We start from the raw sequence: 14,613 nt of genomic DNA, 5'->3' as shown, positions 1-14,613 counted from the left end.
CTCTCACATCACATAAGAAGAGCGCAAAAGAGACTCCTCCAACAATTTCTTCATGCCATCCTTACTAATTGATCTGTTGCTCTATATCTCCAAAACATATCATCTTGTCCTTCCAAACTACCAACTTTGGCCTTCTTGCCTCTTCAAAATCTTGACAATCCTTCCGCTCATGATCTGGACTATCACACCACATGTAATGACGGACATGATCATTCCTGGAAGAATTTGTAGGAGTAGAAGAAGTTGAGGCTGAAACTAGAGTTGGACTAAATGGTTGTTGCTCCATTTTAGCCATCTTGATTTGTAGGTTTTTTAAGTTCTTGATATCTCCTCCACTATATCTTCGACAGTCAATTTTACAGATGGTCTGATAATTGCAGTAGGAATAGGCATAGGCATAGACACAGGATAAGAAATAGGAGAAATAGTGGATGGTGCAACAGAAGAAGTAGGATAGGTCGTGGTAGGAGAAGACGTCGCTAATGGTGATTGCATTCCATTCTACAAGAAGTGAGCCTTCCATCTCCACCTCTTTCTTAGTGTAGAAATGCATTGACAGCATCTTGTCAATCTGTCTTCAATCCCATAGGCTACGTACGGTCCTCTAGTAGCTCTCCCAACTCATCCTAAAGTGCAAGATCATCCACCTATAAGAATAAATCCACCTTCTTTGAGTTTAGAGCTCTTTGCTCTAGTCCATCCAACTGGTTATATCGCTCTTCAAACTCCCGTAAAAATTCAGAAGCAACAAGTCCTTTGTTGGGCTGATAAATCCACTCTCTGAATGTCGTTTGCATAGCAATACCATAATCCTCTAGAAAATATTTGTCTTTGAGTGCTTTCTTGAAAGAATCCCAGCTGGAGTCCTGTAGAAAAAAATCTATCACTCTAATCCGCAAAGCAAGTGTGACAAGTCGTAAGCAATAATTGCTCCAATTGGTTGGAACTCTGAAGAAGCGCATTTGGCTTTCAAAGGCTTTAATGTAGGTTAATACATTCCGGCCACCATCAAATAATCTTCTCTCACTAACCACAGCCTCGATCACTTTGGTCACACCAAGCGTATGCTCCTGTTCTTGATGCAACACTCATTGTTGATCCAATTGTTGTTGATGTAACTGCTATTCCTGCTGCATAGATAACTGCATCTGTGCTGATTTTGCATCATAATGGTTGAAGAAAGAGTTTGTAATAAAGTCTTCATCTCATTGGTCAAAAAGGAAGAAGCAGTCAATGAAGAGGGTGGATTATTCGAAGAGTCTCCCATCTCAATGATCAGAAGCAACATTTTCACGTCAAGTTCACTAGATATCGCACAGGAAATGCGCGGAAGTTCATGAAAGTCACTTGCCATTGGGACGCTTTGTGAGATGGGAGCAAAGAATGTTGAAGAGCACTCAATGAAAAATAATTATCTAGAGGAAGAAGTTTAGATATAAGGCGAATGTGAAAACATACTGAAGAAGCTTAGATACAAGGCGAATGTGAAAACATACTCATTGATTAAAGGTATGGTTAAGATGAGGTTAAGATACATATGAAGAGCTCTGGATGAATCTTGTGATGATAAATTGTTCATTGATATGATGTTGGGTAACAAAGATGATGAGGTCGTTGTAGAGAAAATTTCCATGTCTCTTTTAAGCAAGCAAAGGATCATTGGCCAATTAGAAGACAAGGTCGTAATCTCGATCTAAGAGAGAAGAGAAGAAGGTGGAATGTGACTGATGGAGAAAACTTCGAGGATGGAGAGGATCTCAAGCTCAAAATCAAGCCACTCTCATAGAATTTGATGTGATATCTTCAAGGAGGGCGAGACTAAAATCCTCATACACCTCCTCTTATATAGTTTTCCTAGACACCCACGTTTGAGTTTGCTTTAAAGCATCAAGCTTTTCATGCTTTAGCTTTCTAAAAAAACCTTATCTTTTTTGCCAAAGTTAAAAGCCTTAAGGATTTTGATAAAGTATATAGTTTTTTTAAAAGTGCCATCATAATTGTGCCCATGATCTACACCATATGTTCATGTTTCAAACACCAGCCCACGTCAACTTCGTCGTCATCCTGTCTATCAGGCCACCATATATTAATGTCAACATCATCAAAGTCGCCATATTACATAGATCAGTAGCCTCCTTCCTTCGAATCACTAATTGCATGCAACAATAGTCTTTCTCAAAAGAACGGAGGTCGACAGGGGCGCAGGGACTTCAATCATTGCAGCCTCTTCACTTAGAGATCCTTGGTGTTGCAGAGACTCCTCAAACTGAGGTACAACTTGGACTTCCACCCACAATCTATGGCCAAAATTCTGGCCAGATGGAGTAACTAATGCTAGTATGAAATATATCACCCCTCTTTGCTTGGTGCAACAAAGTCAATAGAAACATCAAAATTTTGCCCACATGGAACACCACCTTTAGGTAGCACAAGATTAGCTTTTGATTGTGAACTCAGTATGTCCCCACTGACATGCACTAACTTGGTGCTTTCTGGAATCACCATCAAGCCACTATTCTTCAGGCGCCAGATCTTTGTGAACTTTATACCTTGGGCAACCATCAGAAACAGTAACATCCTCCACAAACCTGGCATCCAATATCTTATTGTCATCACTAGGTACTTCATGATCTATTTGTTGGGCAATGAATGGGCATTTACTCTTCCAGCCATATGGGCCACCATATGGGCCACGAGTAAAAGATGATCTCCAAGCATGAGAACCCATAAAAGGCCTTGGTCATCTTGGGCACTACTAAGGGTGGCAACCATGCAATGGTGGAGCGTGTATTGGATGCTCAATCTTGTGATAATCGGTTTCATTTCCCTTGGATTGAAAGCAGCTCAAGCAAAGGTCATAGTTGTGCATCTTCATAGACTTGAACCGAGGCCCTTCAATTGGGTACACACCACAATTATCACATTGAACACCATGATGTACCGCTTGAATAGGAGACATGCCACACTTGCTTCCCCCACAAGAAGTACAATCATGTAGCTAGGAGCTCGTTGCCATCATGCTCCATATTCTTGCCATTCGTTGATGAGGTTTGACACTTTTACTGGCCTGTCTCTTTAGTTTTAGGACAATTTTGCTTTTCTACCCACCTGCAATACTTTTAAAGCAATTCTTGAAGAGTTCCATGCATTGATTGAAGCAAAGTTATTATGGATATCTTCAAATCTACCACCGATGCATGTGTATTTATTATTTGCTTGATTGCATTTGCAGTCCCTTCAGAGAAGACTACATGTAAATATGCCTCAATGATGCTGATGTCATCTTTTAGCTTTGGAAAAGCTCCAGTTGATGCTTTCTAGTTTAGTACCTCTAAAATAATGACAAACAAAGTCCAATTTAGTTTAATCACAAGTTCCTCGATGTCTTCAAACTTCTGAACCAAATGGTATTCTGACATCCCGAGTATCTCCATTTATGTAATTTGCTCTTATGACTTCACTATGTTGTGCCATTACTGAATCTCGTCATCCCTTGTATATTCTCACTTATCCATAATCCTTTGTATACCTTCTTCCATAAATTCCATTATGAAGTATACGCCCTTGAAGTCTTCAAATTCTCTTCATATGAACTTGTTTATCATGCAATGTGCCCTAGCAAGAATATGCTATATAATAGAAATTTGTGCTCATCCACTCATGATTCAAGATCAAATACAATGTCAAATCCATGATATGCAACCAATCAAACAATGTCCACACAAAAATTATGAATGCACTGAAGAAATGTGCCTATCCCTAAGTACATGTGCTCGTGCATCATGCAAAAAAAAAGACACACACAACTGTAAACAAATTCCTAATGACGCTGACAAATGAGTTCAAATTCCAAGTGAGAAACTCTGCCCTCAGGTTCACAACAGTGGTGGACATGCAGTGTCATGGCAATGGCTCTTTCACATGATATTTGAGTCTATTACCATCATTTTCATAGGATTGTTACTAGTATCCATATTGAGTTTAGTGAGTAAGGAGGGATTGTACCTGTCTTACACCCCCTCTCTCGATTAGCCTTTGATTTTCATAAGTATGAGTAGGTTGATCATTATGGCATGTTATATCAATGAAGCCTTGGTTTATACATTATATTTTGATGGAGCTTGTCGAGGACTTACTAAGCATGTGAGTATATGGGTTGTCATAAAAGACCCCCATTGTCGAGAAGTTTAAAAAATGAGAGTGTATTTAGGAATTGCTTTTACAAATAACATGGCAGAATACAAAGCCTTGCTTATGGGATTAAATCTAGCTAGACATAGTGGTATTTACCTGCTATTGGTGAAAGACGACTTGTAATTAGTGATCAACCAATTGAATGGGACCTATAGTGTGAGGGATCCCATTCTAAGGATGTACCATCGTGCAACCTTGGACATCCTTGAGATCTTTGAGGCAATGACTTACCACTTGATTCCCTGACAGTGGAATCACTTTGCAAACTCCCTAGCTAATTATGCCTTTGTTGAAGATGTTGTTCTTAACTATGGTCTTGAGAGGCTTTTACAATTGCCTCCTAATGTTAGTCTAGGGATACTGTGGGGACTACTTGCTAATATGTCTTGTTTTGACCGTCGTGTTAGTACGGGTTATGAGTCATGTAGTGGTTGATCATCTTCCTATTCTTTCATGAATGCATCGGATTGTTCAATGGTATATTCGTCAGACTCCCCTTGCTATTTATGCAAGAGGCTTAGCTAATAATTCGATGCATTTGGTGTAAGGCCTAAGTAGCCCATCCCCTTAGTCTAGTTTTGTGCTTTAGTAAGGTTTATGTGGGGATTAAGGTTTTGCTTTCAGCAATAGGTTGCTGAATGGTGTGCTTCATGGTTATATTTCATTAGGTCAAGAGGTCCATTTATTTTGCAGTGAAATAGTCTATCGTATTAGGCTAAGAGGGCCATTTGTTTGTTTGATACATGTGCGGCTAATGGGTTTAGTTTTTGTGCTACACTATACAACAATGGAGCACCTGGATGGAGTCTCTTGCTGTGTAGAAGCTTCTTGTGGCCAAGTCTAGGTGATATCCTTCCTTTACAAGTTCTTTTCCTTTATGTTATATATGTGTGTGTGTGTGTGTGTGTGTGTGATTTTTGTTGGGGATCAACTATTAAGGCATAAAGTCCCAAGGTTAGGTTAGGTATGTTTAGGGAGGTGTAAGCAGTTATCTACCTCTTGTAAAGACCCCGGGGGGTCCACTAGGGTTTATCGTATGGTACCATGTGAGTGTAAGGGAGGGGATTATTTAAGGGAAGGAAGGTACATTTGTTAAGGTAAGGTCCCATAAATAGGGGGTAGATAAGGGGTATTTTCATATATTTCTTGCATGCATGTGACGTCTCCTTATTACTACTAGTGAATCTCCCGTGGTAAAGACATCGTCGAGGACTCTAAGAGCTCTTTTGGAGGGTAGTCCTAGTGACCATGTTTTGCTATATTTCTAGCTTGCTATTTCTAAGAATCTCTGTTGTGTGAGGTAGCTACTAGGGAAGCCTACCAAATAAAAGAAAAAAAACAATGAATATATCTAAAATATATAAAATAGAAAGGTGTGTAAAAAGGGGTTCTAACCCCTGAAATAAGAAAATCCAAAGGAAGAAAATTTCCAAGAGCAGATGATCATCGCCTTACTAAGGCTTGGTAGGTTCTTAGGGGCGAGTCTTAGTAGGGGGACATTTAGCTAAAGAATAAATAAGGATGGTTGAAGAAAAAACAAAAGTGAGCGGAAGAAAAATGAATTAGTATCACCTTGCGAGATCTTGGTAGGTTCTTGGATACTGAGACTAGACTTGAGGTTGATGCCTTGTTCTCCTTTGGTCATAATATGCTCAACTCCCTCCTTTTTACATGCTCAACTAGACTTAAAGTTGATGCCTTGTTCTCCTTGGGTCACATTATGCTCAACTCCCTCCTTTTTACACCCTCAAGTATAAAATATTGAAGGAAAAATGTGATCAAATAGAAAAATATATGATTTTCAATCGACCAAGCTATAGGAGTCCTTGCCTTGTAGGAGTTCTTGGTCAAGTTGTCTTAGATAAGGTAGGTATGTCAAACCACCACTTAAGATGACTTCTTTGATATCTCTTTTTAGTTGGTCTGTGTTGGGCAACTAGCTCCAGATCTCTATCAGACTATGCTCATGCTTTGATTTTCTCCGAAGGTAGGGTGAGGGATATGTTTGTGCTCTATTGTGTATTTTCATGTGAAGCAGCTTGATGCTCTTTAAGGTTTATGTTTGTGTAGATTAATTTATGGATTTGACAGACTGAGTTGCCCTATCCCATGGTTGCCAATGAGAGTTGATTTTAAGGCACAATTTAAAGTGCAAGAGTGGCCCAAGATCCATAAAAGAGGATTTTTAGTGAAAATGTTTCAATCATAGATCAAAGAGCTAGAGTTTTTCTAGATGTGTTTCGATACCAAAATCCAATGCAAGTGTCTGTCGTCGATCAAGGTCCGTTTGGCTCCTAATTTAATGGCCGCAAAGGTTTGATATTATGAAGCAACTACCTAATCTGAAAGCCAAAAAGCAAGTGATGGAGACTAGGATAATAGATTTCGATGCCAAAAAATTGCTCATCTAGTTGGATCGTGAATCCGATGTCATTTTTCCCTCCGTTCTGTTTGAAACCACTTGTGGGATAGTGTGAACTGTGAACTAGTTTTTTTAAAAGTTTAAAGTGATTAATGTAGATTAAGACGATCTACAAACCAAGAAAACTATTGAGACAGAGGAGGGTGGAAAAAAAATTTGCCTCTTTTTTTGGGTTTTTGGAAATTTGCAACTATTGAAATCATTGTCCCTTGTCCTAGCCATGAGTTTCTGAATTCTTATTTCCACGTCACGAAAAATAGCAAGTGATTTGATGCACTCTATGAAAAGATAGAAATTCAGTATTTCTCTCTCCTCTTTCTCTTTGTCCATAAATGCTCCTCATATGGGCTGAGAGAATGAGGGGGAATTAGTATTAAAATAAATGATAAAAAATCATGGAAAATAAGATTAATATTGAAAAAAGTAAATTTCATACGTAAAAAATAACAATAAATTAGGCATATGTGTGTGGATGTATAATGAAGGTATGGCATGGGGGTTTTCCTCAACCTACCTCTATCTTTATGTGAAAATGTGTATATCGCCTTTCTACATTGAAAATTTGACATGAAACACCCTCTTAAACCGGTGCACGATTGCAAGACCTAAATGATAGGGAGAAAGGGGTTGTGGAAAGTTAAGTAGCAATTAAACTTTGATTTCCATGCATATCACGGCATATAGGACTCGCTTCAATTACGTTTAAAGGGAAAATAGCATAGATTATTCCGGTGTTGTTTCTAAGCAACGCATCAATACATTAGAAAGGAAATCATTGAAATAATGTTTTTTTTAACATGACACATTGGCTGATTTGTGGTTAATTTGTTTGATCACTATATGGCATTATACCTTGCATTTTCATTCTTATACATGGTATCAGGAAAGAGGAAATCTCCTGGATGCATTGCAATTGGTTGCTAAAACTACTAACCAACAATGAGAGTGTGAGGATCCATGAGCTGTAGAATATTATGATTTTCTTTGGGGACTAATTAGGTGAGGAAAAAAATATATATCGTGGGACTTGCAGATTGGAAAAAGAGTAGACAATGTTACAATTGTGTTTTATGTTTAAAACAACATATCCTAGGGCCAATCCTCAGGGTGTAGGAGAGCCTTAGGAGCCATAGAGATTGATTGTGGGGGTGCTCTGTATGTGTATGCAATAAGGTGTAAGTCACCTGTATGTGTGGGGTATTCCCTCTATTGGAATTGAGATGGGAAAAATCATTGAACTACAAATCAATACAAACACATGATTTAGCTAGATTAGTATACATCCTCTACATGCTCCTGGCCACGAGGCTGTGAGGGTGGTTTGATAAGCATAGGAGCCCAACTAGAACCCTAGAGCCAATTTCAAGCCCATTTTTTGTCTCGACATTAATATTTAGTATAGCTTTTTATTTGAGTTGTTATCATTAAATTAATCTTTGAGATTAACTTTGAGAACTTTGTGTATATATATTTCCATCAATGAGTGTGAAATGATTAGTCATTGGAGTAACTCATAAGTATCTTTGACGTCATGTATGTTGAATTTGGTAAACTTATTAACATTTATCATCCATCATCCTATTTCATTGAAAAGAATGTATATGTTCACTTTATAACTTATGTTGTTTGAACAAATACATGTATATTTGGAAGGTTGAAATAGCTCCCTTTATCTAATCTCAATGGATTGACAAATTGAGAAGATTTTGATGACGAAACCATCTACGGCTTCAAGTTAAAGGTGATCAAAGATATTCAAAGTTCTATGAAGATTGGGAGAATATCAAGGAGAGTTAGTTTATCTTAACTCATCTTGATTCATATTTCTGAATTAATCATTCAAGGAATAGGTTTGCAAAGAAAAATAATAATGTAGTTGGGTAGGAAAATCTCATCAATCTTATTAGTCAAAAGCTTTGGACCATATTGGAAGTTAATGTACACAAGGGTGATTTGTTTCTTTTTTGAATGTCCAAAGAACCTTATTGCCTTAGCATATGATATACCAATACACACCGTTTATCTTGCTTTCTAGTACAGAAGATGGAAGAAGACTACGTGTACATGGGCACATTTGGACTCTAAGGGAAGCAATGACGATCACTTTACTATGACTATCTACTTGAAGGATGAGGGTCCAAAGTGTTTTTTAGCAAACAAGAAATGGATATTAACAAATGGAAGAGAAGCCCTTCAAAGTCTATCTACTTTGAAAAGGTGAGGATCCAAAGTATTTTTTAGTAAACAAGAAATGGAGATTAGCAAATGTAAGAGAAGCCCTTCAAAGTCTATCTGCAACCATGGATATGAGATCCCAACTTAGGACTAATACTAAATTGATTGGAAGAAGAGAAAAAAATGCTTATATATGTGATAGGCTATCCCAAGAGAATATCATAAGATTTTCAAAGCCTAAAACATACCACATTTATCAAACTTTTTGTGTGTTTTTTTACTATTTTAGTTCATTCAAGATTAGGAGACTTAGAATGAAATACATTAATTGTACTTAATAAATCTCATATTTTGATGAGAAAGATACAAGATTTTTAAAACACACAATTCATGGAAAAATAAGAGAATGAATGAATAAAGAAAATAATTGAGTTTGTATTAATTTTTGTTAGATACAAAATCTTGTGTATATATATGCAATGACATTTTTTACATATTTTCTCTCTCAACTATCCAAGCCTTGAAGACATAAAGAATATTGATCCTTTAATGGGGTCCTTCAAAGGTCCTTTTAGGGGATATCCTATCTTATGACTCATTGCATGGGGTTCTCCTCCTAGGGTCTTTCTCAAGGATGTTTGGCTCTATTTTGACATAACATTTACACTCTCCTTATTCCTATAAACCTCTTCTCCTTGGTATCTTTAGGGCATTTCCTATCCTTGAAGTTTTTTTTCTCTTATCAAAGCTTGATGATAAATCATCTAAATCTTTAGAAGAATCTTTATTGCTTTGGCTCTTACAAGCCATACATAGTTTTGCAAAAATCTAATATTATAAACTACACAAATGAGACCATTAATATTACTAATAATAAAAATAAGTTTCCAACAACTAGAGAGATTATTTAGAATCATCCCCTTCGCCATAAGTATAAATCTTATACTTTTTCAAATGTACAAGTGTAGAAATGCTTTATTTGTAGATACCTATGAAATCGATCACTTGGAAAAATAGGTATCTATTTAAGCTAACACAACAACTTTTAAACATATAATGATAGTAAGTGCCTAGAGAAAAAGATAGATTCATGAACCAAATTTTGAGACGGAAGAAAAATACAAGTAGAAATGTGTTAATTCTTTATGCTTTTTTTTTCAATTGGGAATCTTGACTATTTAAAGGCCATATATGAGATCAAAACACCCGTTCTAATCATTTTGAGTATAAATGTGATCTCATTTCAAGCTCCAAAGTGAAAATTATGGCCGTTTTTGTGGGCAATTTGGGTAGGACCCCATGGTGTGCTTAGGACCAATCAAATCTAAGTTCATCTATGGCGTTAAATGATCAATATCCCCACCTTTTAAAAAAACATTAAGAATTTAAATATTTCTACTAGTGTTCGCCTTCCATGTCAAATTTTGACTATGAAACTATATTTTCTTAGCTTGAACACTCTTCTTTTTTCCCTGTAATTGATGGCATGAGTGTTTATGAGTATACCAATGCTAACCTTGCATTTTTAAAATTTTTATGTTTTACACACAATAATATAACGTATTTTAGTATGTAATACTCATATTACATAAATATGTAGTGGCAAGTCTTCAAATATTTTAGATATAAAGAAATGATGTAATCATGTATATGGACCCTATGGTGCACTAGGAGGTAATCTAAGAGTGTCAAATTACCTCTTAGCACATTGTAGGGTCCATGTCAATTTTAGATCCACAATTCACTAAATTACCATGTCGTGGATAGTTTTTTTCATTGAAGTACAAATGGAGGTCCTAAAGGAGAAGAAGATAGCAGTCACACTATATCACTATAGAGGACCCTTTAAAAATCTAGATATTGAAGAGGAAATAAGAGTTCATGTAGAAGCCTCAAAGGACCTTGGCATCATGGAGGACAAGTATGTGGGAGAAGAAATTACCAATGGAGAATGCTTTCTAGCTAACAAATTGTTTTTTCTTCCTTTATCACTTGCTCCTTCATTAATGCCATGACAATCTTCCATGCACCATATAGCATGTAAGAATGATAACATCTCAATTAAGGATTTCTCTTCCATGCTATATGTGAATGGTGGATTGAATGCAATAGCTTTAAGGAAATGGTGGAGATTCAAAAAGTGATTACAAGGTCCAAGACTTTTATCTAGTATCCATTTAAAGAAAGGTTCAATAATAATAGGATTAGTGTTGCTTCCCTTGGGATTCCAAAAAAATATTTTACTTCTTTTTCTCTTATTTGAGCTTCTCTAATTGTGACTTCAATCATTATAATTCTATCTATGCCGCCTTAGTTGTGGTTTAATATATATTTGCCTTCCAATTATCATGGTTTTGATAAAGCTTTTACCTTGCTTATGAATATCATTTTTGTGTTGAGAGTGCAAACAATTACAACATTCTAGTAAGTTCCCACTATTTTCAAATCCAAATAGATCTAATTTATCATAAAGCATATAAAATCTAAATGGTTTACCTATCAATAGATTTGCTAGATATAGTTCTTTATTCATCCACACATCAATAAATTTCTTGCAATCATGTTATAACTTTTTAACTATAGCTTGAGAACCTTGTGATTCATTCTCTCCATGTCAAATACTATATTCCATCGCTATGCAAGTACAACTCTTCATTTTTTGTGGAGCTTCAACCATTCTCTTAGAAGGAAGAGAAAGGCGTGCGATCTTCAGTACCTCTATGATATGTGATAAATACAAACAAAAATAAATAAGTCCAAAGATAATGAGAAAATCCTTGAGGCAATAGCCACCTTGAAAAAAAGAAAGAGTTTCATCAACAATTCTAATGATGGTTGTAAGAATTTCCTTATGGTAAATTCAAGTTTTCAATAATCCCCTTATGGGATAAGAGAGAGAAGGACCTATAACAACTACAAATATGCTTATTAGGACCTCTAAAACTATTGCAAATACAAATATTGAGACAAAACTTTGATCTAAGTATTCCAAACAATACCTTGATCACTTTCTTATTTCTTGTACTCCAAATGATATCTCAAGCTTCTTCCAATGGTATGTACAAATACAAAAGAGAAAGAAAGATAGTGAGAGAAGAAAGAGGACAAAGAAAAACACATGTAAGTATTATCAGATGTTTGTCCATTGGGACTTCTAATATGCTACAAATGCAAGCATAAATGAAAAGTATACTTTTGATATTTGAAACAATACCTTATTTAGTCTATTGCTTCTTGTAATCCAAATGATACAACAAGCTTCTTCCGATGGCACATACAAATACAAGTAAAAGAAAAGTGATGTGAAGAGAAAAAGAAAAGAAAAAAGAAGTAACACATATGAGAGTAAGAGAAGAGAAATTGATACATTTGGCTTCTTTCATGGTGCAAACGAATAGAAGAAAAAGAGAAAAGAAATGACAAGAAAAAGAGAAATTGATACATTTGGCTTCTTTCATGGTGCAAATGAATAGAAGAAAAAGAGAAATGTCAAGAAGAGAAAGAAGACAAAGGAACAAAAAAGAACAAATGAAAACAACAAAAGAACATGTGAAAGTATTAAAGTGCAAGAATTAAAATGATTAAAGGCCAAAAAGAAAACACAATTAAATTTAAAAATTTATCGTATTTAATTTTTTAAAATATGGAATATTTTTTTCAAGGTTCTAATCAAATTTTATGGGAATGGGGCTATTAAATATGAAAGGAAAGTAAAGAGAGGGAAAAGAGAGAGGTGTCATGATTATTTAATGCTAATTTAGTCCTAAAATTAGAGAAAAACAAGAAATTAATAAGGTGTCTTTCATTCCCTATTTTTATCTAGTTAGGATGTGATAAAGAATTAATCATAATCCTTACAAGGCCTTCGACCTCAAAATTGCCCCTAATGATACAGAGTTTGATCTCCTAGTTAGACATTGTAATTGAAACTATATAAAAACTATAAGTAAGTTGAATAAGAAGTTTATGAGAAGACATCACAAGTAAGGTTGTATATCTATCCAAGTATATCAAGTTATTGGTATGGACAACCCATTCATGGATTGCCACAATGAGGAGTTTTTTTAAAAGCAAGTGAAACCGTCAAACTTTAATGGGGAAGGAGAAATTGATACGAATGTAAATGTGAATTGAAATCATTGATGCTTATTTATTAAATGCTAGAACTCAAATGTTAGATTGGTCCATGCTTGCTCAATATGTTACAATAAATTGATTATACCCATAATAAACCACTTTGATGGTTATACTTGAAATCATGCTTATATTTGAACCATATTTTCTTATGGAGTTAGAAATAGTGCTTTAGATTTTTAAAATAATGCAAAGCTATATGGTATTAATGAAATATACATAACCCTTCTAAAAAAAGGGGATTATAGAGTGATAAAACACTCATAGATCTCATGAAGGACTAGTACTAAGTTTCTTAAGGACAAGTGTCAAGCCTTTGCCTCTCAACCTTGAAGTTGTGATGAGTAGTTTGCAACAAAGATAAATTTAGAAATACAATGGAAATCCACCCGATATGTCTAGTGTGCAAAATAAAAGAAGAGAATGTACCCCATTTTGTTTTGGGGGGTGTAGGGAAGTTAGTCACCTTTGGGGTCCAGTTGACAATAGGATGAAGATTGTAGTTTTTAAATAAACATTAATATGAAGGTTGCTTTGCTTGAAGATTAAGCGCAATTCAAAGAAGAATCTCTTCAGATTTGGAATATCATGAGAGTGGTAACTATTGGCTAGATTTGGAAGGAAAGGAATAATAGGTTTTTTGGCAAGAAATCCTCCTTAAGGTCAATGAAAGAAGAGAGACATGGCTTAAGGAAAGAAAATTTAATGTACTTGAGATGCTTTAGATTGTTGAAGATGTTTTTCAAAAATCATTGTGAGAAGTGTTCTTTGAATTTGAAATAATTCCATGGTTAAAATTGAATATGGTAGTACCCTTTACAAGAAAGGTGTTGAAGTGACTTTGCCCTTTAGAATAAAGATATATGTAGAGTAGGAATAGTGCGATACCATTCAACTTTCTTTCCAACTAAGGCAGAGGTTTTACAGGAGCATGTTGAATTTCAAGTTTAAGCTCTTCAGTATTCAAATGAAGAGCTTAAACTAGTATTCGTGATAGATCAAGGTTTAATATATGTATTTTCAAGAAATTAATGCAAGTCATTAGAAGTGCTCCTTGGGAAGGAAGAAACATGTATGTGTTTTCGAGAGAACCTTGGCTTATATTTGATCTTGTCAATAATTTTGTGAAAATTTGTTCTTGAAGACTTAGTTTGCTAATTGTCAAAGCCAAAGAGCCACGTAGGAAAATAGTTGTAACTGAGCTTTGGGGTGTAGAGAAAGAGCTTGATTTCTTTTTGTAAGGTGGCACATATCCTTACATAAACTAAATGTCATGCCACATTTAAAAAAGGTTTAATGCAAAGTGAATTGCAAAATTGTCAAAGGCCCCTTGACAATGTATAGGAGAAGATTGAGTAACATCCAAACTTAACGTTGAAAAGGGATTTAGTTATGAAAATTGGTGGATGCATCTTTACTATTAGTTAAGGGGAGGTGGGGGCGGGTGCCACATGGTAGCCCCCAACCTCCCCACAAAGAAACGCGGGGGCGGGTGCCACGCGCCCAGCACCCGCCCTCGACGCGAAAATCACACCCGCCTTGGCGCGTCTAGGCGCGGAGCGCCTAGTGCAAATTGGTTCCAAAGCTGCTCATAAATTTTGAGTTAAAGGCTTGCTTAAAGAAAACCAAGAATGTTTGAGGCGATGCTGGAACCGCTTGGCTTAAAAGAGAGTAGTGATCTTAAGGTG

The 14,613-nt window shown here is 35.8% G+C and overlaps 1 protein-coding gene across 1 annotated transcript; it reads right to left on the bottom strand.

The window, feature by feature from the left end:
• Nucleotides 1-2,349: 2,349 nt before the first annotated feature.
• LOC148021253 (protein NBR1 homolog) lies at nucleotides 2,350-2,971 on the bottom strand. The gene is made up of 2 exons (XM_087698228.1): nucleotides 2,770-2,971; nucleotides 2,350-2,588 (listed from the first exon to the last, which is right to left on the bottom strand). Exons 1-2 carry the CDS (start codon nucleotides 2,957-2,959, stop codon nucleotides 2,350-2,352), a joined length of 429 nt encoding a protein of 142 aa, XP_087554354.1. The 5' UTR covers nucleotides 2,960-2,971.
• Between the last annotated feature and the right edge of the window lie 11,642 nt (nucleotides 2,972-14,613).

This window comes from Lygodium microphyllum, chromosome 18, assembly GCF_053477565.2.
Source record: "Lygodium microphyllum isolate KBCC chromosome 18, Lygodium_microphyllum_v1.1.10, whole genome shotgun sequence".
Classification (NCBI taxonomy): Eukaryota; Viridiplantae; Streptophyta; class Polypodiopsida; order Schizaeales; family Lygodiaceae; genus Lygodium; species Lygodium microphyllum.
Note: the sequence above shows the minus strand (reverse complement) of the source record. Positions and strands in the feature narration are given on the sequence as shown.